At 31.5% G+C, this 16,175-nt stretch overlaps 1 protein-coding gene across 2 annotated transcripts in view; it reads left to right on the forward strand.

Moving 5' to 3' along the window:
• The window catches only part of LOC129231876 (MICOS complex subunit MIC60-like), a 74,824-nt gene that overhangs the window by 12,832 nt on the left and 45,817 nt on the right, over positions 1-16,175 (forward strand). For both annotated transcript variants that reach the window (XM_054866264.1, XM_054866265.1), the window contains exon 3: positions 11,253-11,426. In XM_054866264.1, the coding sequence (XP_054722239.1) occupies positions 11,253-11,426 (174 nt within the window). The remainder of the gene's footprint in view (positions 1-11,252; positions 11,427-16,175) is intronic.

Raw genomic sequence — 16,175 nt, forward strand, 5'->3', positions numbered from 1 at the left:
ATTGTTATGCCTTCAGAGTAGACTGTCTGAATTTCATTTTACTTCTAAGGAAATTGAGGATTTAGTTTTCCTTACTCATACTTGTCTAAAGCAATGTTCCTTTGTTTTTAATGCTAAATTTTATACAATGTCGGATGGTTTGGCAATGGGAAACCCACTTAGCCCCATCCTTAGTGATATTTACATGCATTACTTTGAGCTCAAGTTGTTTCAGAAACTACAGTTTCAATTCTATGTTCGCTATGTTGATGACTGTTTTGTTCTTATGAATCACGATCAACTAAGCATTGATGATGCTTTATCTATTTTAAATTCCATTGATCCTCATATTCAATTCTCTTGTGAAAAAGAACAGAATAATTGCCTTCCATTTCTGGATGTTCTCATTTCTCGAACTGAGTCCGGTTTTGAAATTACAGTTTATCGCAAACCTTTTGCTGTTTCATTACCCCCACATAGATTATCGTCTCACCCTCCTAATAAAAAATATTCAGCTTTCAACACATTTGTTTATCGTGCAATGAATATTTGTTCTTCACCTGAGCTTCTTAATGCGGAACTCAACTATTTAAGAGCTGTGGCTGTTGATAGAGACTATCCGCCCACCTTAGTTGATTCCATTTATAAAAAACTTTGCAAAAAATCTCAAAATATTGCTCTTAATAGAACTTTTAACACTAAGAAGTTAGTTGTTCTGCCTTTCTTCCCTGGTATTAGTTTTCAGGTTGCTAAGATTCTGAAGCGATTCCAATTCCAAGTGGTATTTTCTCCTATTAATAAACTTTCTTTCTCTTCTCTTAAAGATCCTATTCATCCTCTTAATTGTTGTGGGATCTATAAAATTGTTTGCAATTGCGGACTCGGATACATCGGACAGACCCGCCGTTCTTTGAAATTTCGGTTAAAAGAACATCAAAATTATGTGAGGAAACAACAGCTGAATAAATCCAGTATTGCCCAACACTGTTGGGAATCAAATCATTCTTTTGATTTTAACTCTTATCAAATTATCCAAAAATGCCCCAATTCGTTGGATCTTGATTTTTGGGAATCTTTCGACATCCTGAGGAACCGTTCTAATTTAGTCAACGATCTTACTGCAATTCCCTATTTTTCTTCTGTGTGGACTCCTTTGTTAAAATTGGTTTAGTTTTTATATTATTTTTTATGTAAACGTCGTACATTTCTTACTTTTATTTTTTTCATTTTTTGCTTTCTTATTTCGTTTGGCGATTAACTAATTCCAATATGTTTATCCTTCACTTTGTTCTTAAATGCATTTCTCCATTTGATACATTGCTTTCATACATAGTTTTTCCCGCTGGTAAATTTATTGCTAATTTATTCAGAGTGGTTTCATTTTTGGACTTTTTGCATTGTTTATGGGTTTTCTTGGAAAATTTATTACTTAACGTTTTTTTTCCTGATGGAATTATATAATAAATTTTGCCTCCATGGTGTCATTTTATCTTTTTTGTTTTGTTTAATTTCTAGTTTTTGATATTTATACTATCTCCTGTTCCACCGTGTTGCTTTTCTCGGATGACTTTTCATCCAGAAGCTCACATTTCTTTGCATTGAAAAAGGTGTTCCTTGTAACACCGAAACACGTGTCTGCAATATCTTGCAATATTTGTGCTTTCTGACGTTGGATTACTGATTTTTTGAATTTTCAGCACAAAGGTATTTATTCGTTATTTGTTACATGTATATACTAGTTTAGTTTGTATAGGAATGTCTAGTGTATCCTGTGATCGTACTGAAGACTGTTCTTCTGAAAGACATAATCAACTCGCAGCTGCTAATTGCACCGCATTCCCAATTTACCGACATTCACTTGAACAAAATTTGATTTTGCCAACACTGATCCAGTGACCCCCCGAACTTAAATTTTTGAGAAATTCTCAATTTGCCGAATGATGAAATATGGGTATGCAATGCACACATGAGAAGGAAAATTCAGGAATTAAAATTTAAAAAAAAATGCAATAATGTCTCAAAACTTGCCGAAGCATCAGACAAGTTTTGCCGCATAAGAATATTTTGCTGAGGTCACAGGGACAGTCGGCAGTTTCAGCTACAATTGGCAATTTTATTTTTAGAATTAATTCTGAATGTCATGAACGTTTTGGAATTGAACGTTAAGTCTGATATTCGTAAATTCTAATCGAGTGTTAATTCTTCAAAATCTAAAAAGAAACCTTAATATATTATTTAGATATCACCCGGGAATCTGTATTGCGCATTAAAATTACATAACAATGAGCAGTCAAGATGCACGTTTCAAACATTTTTTAAAATTATTTAGAACATTACATAAAAAAACCTATGGAAATTATCAGTTTAAAAATACAATAGCTTCTGGCCGTCGACACGTTTATGAAATTGCATCATCAATAAAAACCACATCAAAGTGGGAAAAATACATAGGAAGCCAAAACTAAAACAAAGTAAAATTGAGAGAAAGATAGTGAAAATATTGCAATACAAAGTCACATTTGTACTCATAAGTGTTTGTTTTTGAAAAAAACTTCTGGACGCAAATTGAGCACCATTTCCACTTTTATTACGCTAACGAATAAAAATCAAAATAGTATTTTACTAGCTGGGGTTATGCTTATTTGTCGACCACACAAGTGCACAGTATAGTAACAGGACATTTGTCCGTCAATTGTAGTACTCAGAAATGTCGCCGCCGAGACGCCGTAGTGGTGTGGGGGATACATAATAAAAGAAGGACCCGTTTGACACTAGAAACACAGGAATGTTGGACCTTCAGGGGTCTTTTCCACTGAAAACGTTTCTCTGAAACTAGGAGCTCGAGGGAAAATTAGGGAAATCCTGAATCAAAACTGTTGTAGTGTGCTTTTAGTTTCGAACGGTTTGTCCGGAGCCCTGCTGTGTGAACTTTCCGCCGAAAGACGAAAATGGTTATTGGAGCTGGAACCTTGATGACAAAAGTGGCATCGAGTTTGATTTTCATTGCTAGCCGCATCAAGGAGTAGAGCAGACGACTTGAATGACTATTCTACATATGGAGTTATTTTGATTATTCAGCACTGCACAAAAAAAAAAAGTTTAGTTGAAATTTTGAACTTCACTTTGCAAGTGAACGAGCAATAATTCTTGTGGCAAGGAAGGAAAAATCTGAAAGCATTTGATCTTAATTTGAGGAGAGAAAAAAAAAACTCATTTGAAAACAGCAGAAGAGGTATGATTATTTTAATGTAATATTTTCAAGCTTTATTTTGAGCTTATCTTTTTTATATATCTTCCACTAAATATTGAAAAAAAAAAAAAAAAGATGTAAATTGGGTATGCTGGCTGGGATGGAAAACTGGATGTCTATTGGCCCCTGTTACACATTCGCAGTGTTGTAAGTTTAAAAGAAAAAGAGAAAGAAAAATTTTCTTTGGTAGAAAATTCTTTAATAAATAGTTTTAATTAAAAAAGTTTCTCAATTTAACTTATAAAATATCTACTTATATTTTAGCACATTCCTTTTTCCATGATACAGGACCAAAATCAATCTATTAATGTTCAAATTTGGGTTCAAAATCACAAACAAATCAAATATCATGAAACAAAAGTAGTGGAAAGATTGCAAAATGATGTTTTCATTACTAGACGGTGAGATGAATCGCATTTTTGTGCGCCATGTTAACCGTTAATAAGTCACAAGGACAAACATTAAAAGTAGCAGGGATTAATTTAAGAGAAGACTTTTTTTCACATGGCCAATTTTATGTAGCTTGCTCCAAAGTCATCAAGCAGCTTAATAATTTTAGCACCAGAAAAAAAACTAAAAATGTTGTATATAAAGAAGTTCTTGCTTAAACATAGGTATAGGTGGATGGCCTGTGTTTGCAAAGATAATCAATACTTTAAAAGGATCGAGGTGTATCGCGCATTGATAACAGTACCACCGGGGAAAGTAGAGTACCAAATGAGTTCTAGGCTCTGAAACAATTCAATAATTATGTTTTTTTACTATAACTGATTTTTTTTATAACATCTGTTCCTGCATTTACGTTTGTTCACAATACGTTTTTATAAATAATACAATGTTTGTACAAAATTATGAAATGTGGAAACGAAACAATATGTTTTGAGAAATATATATTTTTTGAGAAATATATATTTTTTGAGAAATTTCAAATACTGGGATTAATACCGGAATTCCGGTATCATGCTCTAAAAATATCAAATATCAGTATTGAATTTTTGGACCGGTATTGCAATCCCTAATTACAAATTATACTAATAATTGGTAGCTTTAAATTTAACAATAATTTAAAATTCCAATACACTTATATTTGTGAATCTTGTGAATCTGGATATTTTAAAAAAGATATAAAAAGCTGTAAAACGCCTATGCTTGAGTAATATGATTAAAATTTAACTAGGAGATAGAAATACTGAAATGTTTTCACCTACAGTAATGTTAATAAATCACTTAAACATGCTCAGAAAAATTCTTAAACATTAAAAATTGAAATAGCTCTCATTTTCCTTTTTTTAGTTATTTATAAATAAGACTTTGATTTCACCGTGTACTGACATCAGGCAGAGTTAGACCATTTTGACGCTCTTGATTATCAATACTGATCTTTAAATTGATCCTCACTCATTAAATGTCGAAATTGTACTTTCAATTGCTGCCATAGATGGTACGGGGCTTGTAAAAAGAGCAGAATGCGATTATTTGGGAAATTGACGTAAACATTGTTAATTTAGTCTACATTTTGTAATGTGGAAAGAGGATTTGGAGTACCCTCTCGGAATATTTTTTAAAATTGAAGTAAGTTTTAGACTATCTTTGCTGATATTAGGGAGTCAAGAGTTTCTCCCGGAAAGTTTTTGGATTTGGAAGTTTTCAAAACGCAATTTTAGACTATCTTTGCAGACATTAGGTGAGATGGGGTGTTTCAGACTTTAGCTCGGCAAAATTGTGCTCAGTTTCAGGCTATCTTTGATATTTGGGAAGCGTGTAGTTCGGGGACCCTCAACTGGATTTTTTTTTAAATTAAAATCTTAAAACGCGTTTGAGGATTATTTTGATGACGTTAGGGAAAATATAGTGCTTGGAGGATGTGTCCAGAAAATCTTTAATTTTGAAGTTTCAAAAGCGAAGTTTTAGGTTATGTGTAGAGATCAACGGGGATGAGGGTATTGTTCAAAATTGGAGGTTGAACAATACCCTCATCCCCGTTGGCAGGGGCAGGTTAATTGTTAGTTTGCTTTCCGGGCCTCTTTCCTCCCATAAAACTGATAAAATTTATACGAGTCTGATTCCGAGCAGGGCCCTTTAAAGAGTCAGACCCCTAGTTTTCGACTAGGCAGACATGGCTTCTTATAGGCAAGGCACTTTTACACTAACGTTTCGTGACGTTAAAGGAAGAGATAAGATTCCGTGGTTCTCGACGGAAATGTTTCAACATTGAGGCAAAAAATGCAATTTCAAGCCATCTTTGATGATGTTCGAAGGAGGAACTGTGTCCCTGCTAAAAACATTAGAAAACTATGTTTAGCTACGTTAGATGAGGAAGAGGAGGAGTAAGTCTTACCGAAAATTGTTTCAAATTTACGACTCGAAAACACCATTTTTGAAGACAGAATAGAAATAATAAAGTTTTTCGAGGGACAGTCTCTGAACATCATCACAGATTGTGTAAAAATACGTTTTTCGAACTTCAATCTCAGAAATTTTCGGGGCTGAGTCTTTTAATCCCACTCTTTCCCCCCAACACTAAAAAGATGTCATTCATCTCTTCTTTCCTTAATATGACTAATAGTGAGCTATGATTGCCTATGGAACTTTAATTTCACAAAATTGTAAAGGGAGCGCCCCTGGGTCCCATCCCTTCCCCTAACTCATCCAAAAAATAGCTTAAAATCGCATTTTGAAATCTTCAGTTTCGAAACATTTTCCTAGCCTGCTGTCACCCAAACATCGTCAAAGGTTGTCTAAAATTTCGTTTTCAGAATAACAATTTCTAAAATTTTCAGGGGGAGAACCTGCCAAACACCGCTATTTCTAACCTTCCATTATTATGAGATGACTCATATTATACTCTCTATATCATACTCTATTTCTCGGCATACCATGCAATTCTCTTGATTTGTATACTTTTCATCTTCTTCGTGCGCTATGAAAATATTCAATGAAAAACAAAGTATTCAAAGGGTACCTGAATGGATGACTACCGTGAGATATTTTTTCTTCCAAAACATGCTTTGCTTATGTAATATAATTAATTCACCATATAGTATGAAAACTTTTTGTGTAAGTAGAAAATATTCTTTGGCCTAAATTTAAATTTTGAATGGATAAAATATGTTTTCTTTCTTTTTTTTCTCGAATTTCCTCATTATGTCTCCTCTAAAAGTTCTTATAATTCCTCGTAAATTTCCTAAACAATCGAGTCTTTTAAAATCGAGAGTCATGACTGTTTGTTTGACTGTATGTTATTATTCCCTTTTTTCTATAGCTAATCTGCCACTGTCCACTGGAGATCTGTCAGTACCTACCCTCTCACCCACAGTCTCCATAAATAGCCTGAAACTACGTTTTTAAAACTTTAATTTTAAAAACTTTTCGGGGGAGGGCCCCCGAACACTCCATTCCTTTTCTTTGCATCAGCAAAGATAGCATAAATGTTTGTCTCTAGCCCCCAAAACCATCCTTTCTATAAAGTCCAAAATTGACCCCAGTGAAAAAGATAATGGGGGGGAGGGGAACCTGCGCCTTCTCTTTCTTAAAATATACAACAAAGCCTAAAGTTACCTTTTTCGGATGCCAATTCCAGAAATTTTTCGGAGGAGAGCAGTATATATTGACTTGTATCGAAATTAATGCATTCCCTTAGCATTACTAAAGTTAGTCTACAATGCGTGTTGCAGACTTCAATATGTGACAAATTTCTATCAAATATATATATATATATATATATATATATATATATATATATATATATACTTATTTATTTATTGTGTGCGGATGTACCTGTCGGCAAATGTCGAGAGTCAGTCGGCAAAATCAGTTTCAACACCCCCCCCCCAAACGAATGCACTTGACTACGGCCCTGTATATACCTAAGAACATATGAACATCCAAAATATCCATTTTGACGATCCTCGAGTTAATTACAACGAGTTTTCTCATGACGTCCATAAGTATGTATGTCCGTATGTATCTCACATAACTCAAAAACGGTATGCAGTAAAAAGCTGAAATTTGGTAAGTGGGGTCTAGTTGTGCAGCTCCCCTTTTGGTTGCATTCGGATGTTCCAAAATTCGGGGTCTTTTGCACCATTTTGGGGGGGGGGGAATCAATAATTGAATCACATTAAAGTTGCCAATATTGGGAAAATTAATCTGTGTGAAATGTTTTTTTGCTTCGGTTTGCAACAAATTAGGGATGAGAATGTTTAAAGTGTTTATTTTTTACTCCAAGGCACTGTTATCATTAAATTGGCATGAAAGGAAGTCATGTGATGCAGACATCAGCTCGTTTTGGTTTGTTTTATAAAATAAATAGGGGGGGGGGAGAAATCAAAACAATGAAAACCAAGAGAGTTTAAAAAATGCGGTTGAAATTCTGGAACGAAAATTTTTATTTTGTTTTATGTCTATGACTATTTAATTAATTAAAATTGAAAAAAAAACAAGAAAGAATGAAAAACATTTATAGATAAAGTAAGAAAATAATAAATATTTAATTATCACTTGTATAGTTTTGATCAATATTTTGTTTGACTATGTTATCTCGATTGAAAATTTGGAAGCATGCCTAATCAGAACATGTTTTGGGTCAGTGTTGTTTTTCTAATTATAGTCGGACCCCCATATATCGAAATAGCAAATTGCCGGAAAAAATTCGATCTATAGAAACAATCTTATTTTAGCATAAAAATCTCTTAAAATATTAAATTTAAAGATAATTGTCGTGCATGAAACCCAATTTCTAATTTATACGAGCATCTGATTAAACGAAAGTTAATAACTGAAAAATTAACAGAAATTACATTTTTGTGCCTTCATACATCTTCATTCTTCGGCAGTTCAACTTGATTCGCATCATGAGGGGATTTTCGCTTTGACAATGTAACCAAGAGAAAAGTAAAAAATGAACTTAACTTGAATGATTTTTACTAAAGCTAAAAAGACTAGAAATGATAATCCAGAGACAAAAAGGATAACTTGAAACTGATTTTAGTGTTACTGGTTACAACTAAGATTTGAAATAAACTTGAAGGAATTTAGGAACTCCAGAACGGAACAACGACCTATCTACACACCCCTCAAACCCAGATTTCTTAGCAACCTTTAGTAAACATAATTTTCTCCCCTAACCTTCATTTTTCATGAGACAAATAGTCTAAAGTAGAAAAAAAAATCTAAGAATGTCTCGAAATTTTTTTCGATATGTAGAGATTTTTTCGATCTATAGAAACAATTTTTCTATGTAATGAACATTGAAATTTGCTGGGATTTCAATATATAGAAAATTTTGATATGAGGAAGTTCGATATACGGAGGCTCGACTGTATTAGTTTCTTCTTAATGGATTTTTTCTCTATCCAAACTTACAAATATTCTTGATTATTTAACACTTTTTGTTTTTTAAAAATAAAATTCCCCTAAAAATGTGAGTAAATTTATAATTAGGGTAAGGTCACCAGTAACAGACAAGGGTCTGTTACTGGTGACCTTAAGGATCTGTTACTGGTATTTCATGTTTATTTGAATTTAATAAGGATTTAGTGCTAAAAATAAAGAACTTTTGCTCATTTTGAAGAGAAAAGGGGAATTTTGTCGATTATTCACCCTTTCCTCATCCTGTCTGTTTCTGGGTGTCGTCAGATTTTTCAGTGTCTGTTACTGGGGTTCAGACCTTTTTTTTCAAAACTGAGCAAATGAACATAGATTTAACTAATTCAGAGGATCCGGAAACAGCCAAACATTGGATGAGATGTTGTAGCATGAGAGAAATATTTTGAAAAGTTGGAACGCATTAAAAAAGCTCAGAAAATTGAGTTAACCTGAGATGAACTGTTATTTTTAGTCTTTTTTCTGCGTCGAAAATGCTGCCATCTGGTGAAACGTTAACAAGTAAAATTCTATTTCATGATGATTGTAAAATTAACAAAAAAAAAAAGGAAAAAAATACTGACTGTGAAGTTTTTGTTATAACTATTTTTCAAATACGAAAGTGGTCAATGAAGGAAGAAAGCTTTTCTTTTTTTTTAGCAAAGATTAGATGAATTATGTTTAAATAAATAAATTTATTAGCTGTACAAGTTAGTTCCAGATTTTTATAAGTAATTACAAAATTAATGTAAAATATGACATAAAATATAGTTACTATAAAGATCATTTTTAGAACCCAAAATAAGTGTAATAGATGAAATAAAGCTTGTAATCCAAATTTCGTTGTGTTCGGCGGGGGGGGGGGGGGGGGGGGGGGGGGGAAGGATTAACAAAAATGGAAATGAATGTAAATTTTTAACTTTTTTTTTTTTTTTGCCTTTTTACTTACTTTTATAATTAGCAATTATAGATGTAAATGGCACATGAAGAAAATGCGTGCATACATTGAAATGAAAACAATCATATTTTAGATTGTTCATAAGCTAGAGTTAAAACGATGACACTGCAATAAAAAATATCAAACATTGTGAAATGATTAACAAAAATCCATAAAACATAACAAGAATTTATTTCATGAGAATTCAAAATTTTCTCATTACACTACTCAAGAATTGATATTAATAACACTATAAGGAAAAAAGGGCAGAAATATAAATGAATTAAGTTTTATTAAAAAGCATAACTTTTAGAAATGAAAATGCAGTGTAAATCAAACCTCATAAATTGAGACTTAATAATAGTGTTAAAATAGGGGTTAGATTTAAAAAAAAAACTACTTCTTTCTAGTGATGACTTTATGCACAACATGCATAAAGAAAACATAAATAAATTTCATGTTCTGTTTAAAAAGAGGAGCTGGCAATGATAGTTTTGGCAGCAATTAAGAATTTTTCTCTGTAATTCTTTGCAGAGCATTAACGCATCCATGACCACTTGCGTCATTTCCATGATAGAATCATCCTTCACTAACACATCAGAAAAATCATTTCTGTTGTATAGGAATGGCTCAAAATGTTCAATGTGAACTTTTTGGTTGTGTGTCACAGATGTAGGTATCCTCTTTGGTTTTGGTCGCCTATGTCATTCCTAAAAGCTCTTCTTCCAGTGAGTTCTGAACTGTGTGAGTTTAATAACTTTACTTCTGGAAAGAACTTTGGAGCATATTACATAAAATGTCCCTGGTAGTTCAAGCTCAATTATTAGCGCTCCAAAATGCAATTTATTACATGTAATCTGCACTATTCAGGAGTTTGGATTTTGAAAGAGGCGAAAATTTTATCTGTTTGCATTGCCGCATCCGTGTAAAACCGAAACTCATTAACATAAAATAAAATAAAGGTATCAAATCTCAAACCGCATATAATCAAAACCGCGTAAAAAAACTCTGCATAAAATGAAGGTCTACTGTATCATAAAAAATAAAAAGTTTGACAATTTTTCCTGAAAGTAAAAATGAAAATGAATACATAAATAAATATAAAAAGACAAAAATTTGCTAAAACTCATAGGGACGTGTTTTGGGGTTACAAGGCACCCCTTTTTTCTTTAAAAAAGGATGTGAGCTTGCGGATTTAAAATTCCATCTCAGCCAATTGTCTTTGCTCACATCTTTTCTGCATCAAAAAGAAAGAGTTCCCTGTGACTCCAAAAAACAAGTGTTTGCGATTTTTTATGGTTGAAAAAAAAAAAAAAAATGGTACATTTTAGTCTTTATTTTCTTCTCAACTATTGGTAAACTCAAAGTGAATGAAAATGTCACAGTATCAAAAATAAATAATAGAAATAATACACTGAAAAGAAAAAAAAATGCCTAAAATGTAATTAAACTAATAAGTTTTGCTAAAAAGCATAACTTTTTGAAATGTAAAAGGTTCCAGGGGCAATTCATTATGTTTCTAAAATCCAGGAGGGAGTCAATTGTCCCCCCCCCCCCTCTCCTTGATGTCTTGAATGGCGGGCCTGCTCTTATTATGGTATGAGTCATTTGGTGACCCGCAAATCATAGGTTGATGATTTCTCCTGCTGGTCATGTGCTAAATGCTGTGCTTTGTTGTAATTTTGTGTATTTATTGACTTTATTTTTTAAAAATTGTTATAGCGGTGGTTCTGGGAAAGTTATTTTTGGATTGATTGCAACTACTGGCATAGGAGTTACTGGAGCTGTGGTTTATGGAAAATATGATCCAAAATTCAAAGCTTTGTTGGAGGACAAAGTTCCCTACATCAGTTACATATATAAATGGTTTCCTGATGGAGATCAAAAGACCATTACGTAAATATTTTAATTTCTTTTTTCCCAGTTTTGAAAAAAAAATTTTGAATCTACTTTTTTCTTATGTTGTTAAAATATTTCAAAATTTTTATCATGTACATTGTTAAATTATATACTTAACTCTAGATTTTTAAAACAAAATTACTCCTGTTATATCTTAAGTAAAGTAAAACACCAGTATTGGCCACTTCAAGGTTTAACCCTTTAAACGCCACTCTATGATCCAAAGAAAACAAAGAAGTTACTTCATAAAAATAAGATTGATAGGCATTCCTACAAACAATGAAAGAAGAAATTTTAAAAATTATTTTTTATCTTACTTTTCGAGCATGTTCCCATTTGGGAACATTGGCGTGTTGCATGAAGTTTTTTTATTAAGGCAACTAATAGATTATGCTTAACGATTTTGGTCAAAATTTTGTTTGCATGCAGAAATAGTTGATATAATTTATGCTAATGGTTTCATTCATATAAGTTTTAAATGGAAAATAATTAAAAATCAATATAAACAGGAAAAAATCATAACATTTATATATTTATTCAATACAAGCTATAAAAAATCTCAAATAAGTAAGTATAAACTAAGCTCCCAAATTAAAAATTTGTTAATACAAGCAATAACTGTATTGTATCATGTATAATGGTTGTATGAAAAGCAAATTACCTTACTGAAAATGTTCTTTTCTTGTTCCAATACTTATTTTTTTGTGTTAATATGTACAATATCTGTGATATGAAAGGGGACCATACACGTAAACAACAACTTTCAAAACAGATTTTCTTGTGTTTTTTCAAGGGATTGAAAGAGAAATTTATCACTAACAGATTGTATCCTCACATAGGTATTAGCAAAGAGTCCTAAGTATCTCCATTTATAAGTACTAAGTGGGTTTTCCTAAATCACTTTCATCCTAAAACTAGAGGTCGGGAGGGGGGGGGGGGGCAAAAAAGGACACTGTTGAACAAGTTGAAGATTGAAATGTCATCAACTTGTTTTTACATGCAGCAGTAGTGGTTCACAGCAATTACATAGACTATCACTTTTCACATTACAGAACTAATAAAGCAAAAAACAATGTCAGATTTTGTATACTAAAACACGGCTATGTTCTGGGAACATAGAAGTTTGATAGCTTATAGACAGTACATTTGTGATGCAAATTTTTTTTCTGTCATATTTGTTCATCAAAATGGTCCTTATTTATTATTCCTCTGAAATTTCAAAAACATTCGGCATTAAAAAAAAATTATATATATATTTTTTACTAATCTCCGTAAAAATCGAGAAAAAGTGAATTTTTCGTGAACTTTCGTGGGCCATAAATATTATAAGAGGGTAATAAGTTTTCTTTCAAAAAATCAAGTGTGTTTTTAATAGTATATATATTTTTTTAATCCTCAAGAGCAAAACTTTTTTTAAACAATTTTTTTAAATTGATGTTCCCATTTGGGAACATTGGCGCTTAAAGGGTTAAAACCCACTAATAGTAGCCACAGTGATGTATTTTTGAACTATAGGTCCACAATATTAATTGCTTTTCTTGAAACTCAATGAGTGCTTTATATCGCAACACTTTCTAAATCTTCTCAATTTTTAAAAATTCCAGAATTTCAATTTGTTTAATTTTTATCATTTTTTTTTCTCAAACCTCAAATTTGATCTAGCAGGATCAGCTCCAAAATTTGAGAATTTCAGTTGTGGCCATCTGACATTCTCCCATCGGAAGCATTTGCATTACTTACTTGAATTCAAATAACTAATGAATAAAAATGATTCAGTATGATAGTTACATTAAGTACCAACAAAAAATTACTGGTGTTTTTTTTTTATCTTGCATTAATTTTAAAAAAAGCTAGAGGAATGGATATTTTTGCCTCTAACTCCTCAAGTAATTTTATTTTGTTAATAGTTTTAGAAGAAATTTAAAAATAAAATGGAAGCCTTTGTACAAAAGTAATTAAAATATATCAAGACAGTATTAATTTAGTCTACTTTGTGTCTGTGTTTATGTTTGTGGCTCTCACTCTGTTTATTGTCAAGCTTTATGAAATTTATCATAGGCAAATAACAGATTCAGGTAATTTACTGTGATTAAGAAGCGTTTTATTTGTAATATTTCTACTTAAGCCTCATGCAAATTAATTTTGAATAAGTTTTTTTTTGGAAATCCAACATGTTGCTTACCATATTAGATTTTTCTCTACTGTTGTGCTGGAAAAAAGTAAATTATATGTGATTTACTAATTTGCAAAAAAATATTATGCATTTAGTTCATGTAAAAAAAAAGAGAAAAAAGTTGTCTTTGTTGCTGTCTTTAACCTTTTGTTCATAATTTTTCACACTTGTAATGTTCAGTGAATTTCTAATTCTAATGTTACAAGCCACATTCCAAATATGGGCCTGTATACTCCTTATGTTGGGGCACAAAAGAGCTCTTTAAGACATTCTTCCTAATCTTCTTCACTCAGGGTAGAAAATTTTTTAAAGAAGTTCTTAGTCGGTACTAATTTTTAGTGGTTCATTCTTGCATAGGGGAAAAGGGGGCAGATGTGAACATTTTTTTCATTTCTTAATTTCTCTGAAAATATTATCAATTTCTCACGGAAAAAGGGTCCCCATGATTGTGCCATGGATTTTTTTCAGATTTTTTGAAAAATCATTTTTTTATTTTATGGAATTAAAAAAAAATGTCTTCAATTGTTCACATGTGTCCCTTTAGTGGGGTACATGTGAACAAGCTTGGGGCACTAGTGAATACTATTGAAAAATGTAGAAAGAGCATCATATTTTAAGGAAAAACTCGTTATAATAAAGCATATAAGTATATACCAACTGCATTCAAAGGTTTGTAACTTAAACCTTGTCAGTTTGAATTGTACAGTAACTGTCATTTTGAAAATATTTTTTCCGAATTATATAACTCTGCTCACTGTCAAATTTTAAAGTTTCATAGCATGTTCTAATCGCTGGATCAACAAGGAAAAATATTATAAGACTGAACAATACAAAGAATATTTTATTATGTAAAGTTTATTCTTGTTGTATAGTGCTTTCTTGTTGTAAGCTTCATACAGAATATGATGATGAATTTTTAAATTATTCTGAACTTTAGTTACAGAAAAATATTTTATCTTTATTTTCCTTGCAAATATTATATATCGCTAAATTTTTGACCATTTATTTAGTAATTAAAGAATTTAAAAAATAATAAAATTAATAATTAATAATTATGTAATAATAATTAACAAAAAATTTACAAACTGATTGCCGCAAAATAATAATTATAAATCTTTACATCCGTTTTAACACTTATAATAAGCCTACACTAATATTTATATAGTGGAGAGGATATGAGAACTGTTCACATGTGCACCGATATGTTGTGTTCACAAGTGTCCCGTCATCTACCCTAGATCTAATTTTCAAAAATAAAAAATTTTTAATTTAATTACAAATTTTAAACATTGGCATAAATTTACATGAATGTTCATATAATGGTTTGCAATAAAATTTAGCTTACTAGTTATTTTAAAATATGTTTTTACATGAAGAAGACTGATAAAAGTACATCAGCATCTGTTAAAACAAAGAAGCTGTCATCACACGAGCATAAACTGGCTCCTTGCTCTGAAAGTTTATTAAGAAGCAGGGCTGGTACTGCCATTACTTGATAATTTTTAAAGATTTTTTGCATGACATTATCCTAGTAAAACATACCATATTCACATGTGCCCTGTGCTCATGTGTGCCCCCTTTTCCCCTACTTGTTTTGAAAAATGAAAAATCAAGGAAAAAAGCAAACATGTCTTTTAAAATTAACATGATAAACAAAGTTAACCTGAAGTTTTGAATTGACATGTCTGGAAGATGAGGGAAGAGAAGTCAACAGTGTAGGCATCTTTCTATAAAACCAATACTAAACAGGAAGTTAGCCAACCAAATCTTATTTCTGTTGTTGATCTGGGAAGGGGAAATAGAATGGTTTAAGCATTATGTTGCAAGGATAAAGAAATTTCTGTTCATATATTTTCTGTCAAAGGGGAATTAAACATTGTAAATAATATTGTTAACATTCTCTCTCAACAGTCTTAAAAAATTGTTATGCTAAATTTTTTGAAAAGAAATCAGGGGAAGAAAAAAAATGGTTCCATAAACCTCTAAAATTTATATTCTGCTGGTTGGATGTTTTTGTGGTTCTATACCAGCAGACCACTGTTAATTTTGAGCCCTGAGAATTGTCAAGTATTTTCTTTTATTTAATTATTCCAAAGCAATCTTGTAAATATTGGGCTGTTAGTTTAATTACTCTAAAATTAGGCTCAGCTAGTTTTCACTAATTTTCATTTATAATTTTACTATTTGTTTTACTGCTTTATTCATGTCTTAATCAATGTACAGCCAGATCTGTCTGACATTGACTGTCATACAAAAGGAGAAGTGTTAGGGAAAAAGTGATATTAAGATAGATATTTTAATAAAGATATAAATGAATAATAGAATATCAGAAAAAAGAATTGCAGTAAAGTGAAAGAATTAGTATATTCCTTGAATCATAGCCCTTCTCTATAAATTTTTTTTATTATCTCTCAGTGCTATAAACTGCAATTTTACTAGTTTTAACGATTAAGTCAGTAACAAATAGGTTTACTCATAATTTCATGGAGGAAAAGTTCAGTGATCGTTATTCAGCAATCAATGTTTGCTCCCTATCAGTTTATTTCAAAAGTTGTGACCTGTGCCATTTAAGT

The sequence above is a fragment of the Uloborus diversus genome, chromosome 10, assembly GCF_026930045.1.
Source record: "Uloborus diversus isolate 005 chromosome 10, Udiv.v.3.1, whole genome shotgun sequence".
Lineage (NCBI taxonomy): Eukaryota > Metazoa > Arthropoda > Arachnida > Araneae > Uloboridae > Uloborus > Uloborus diversus.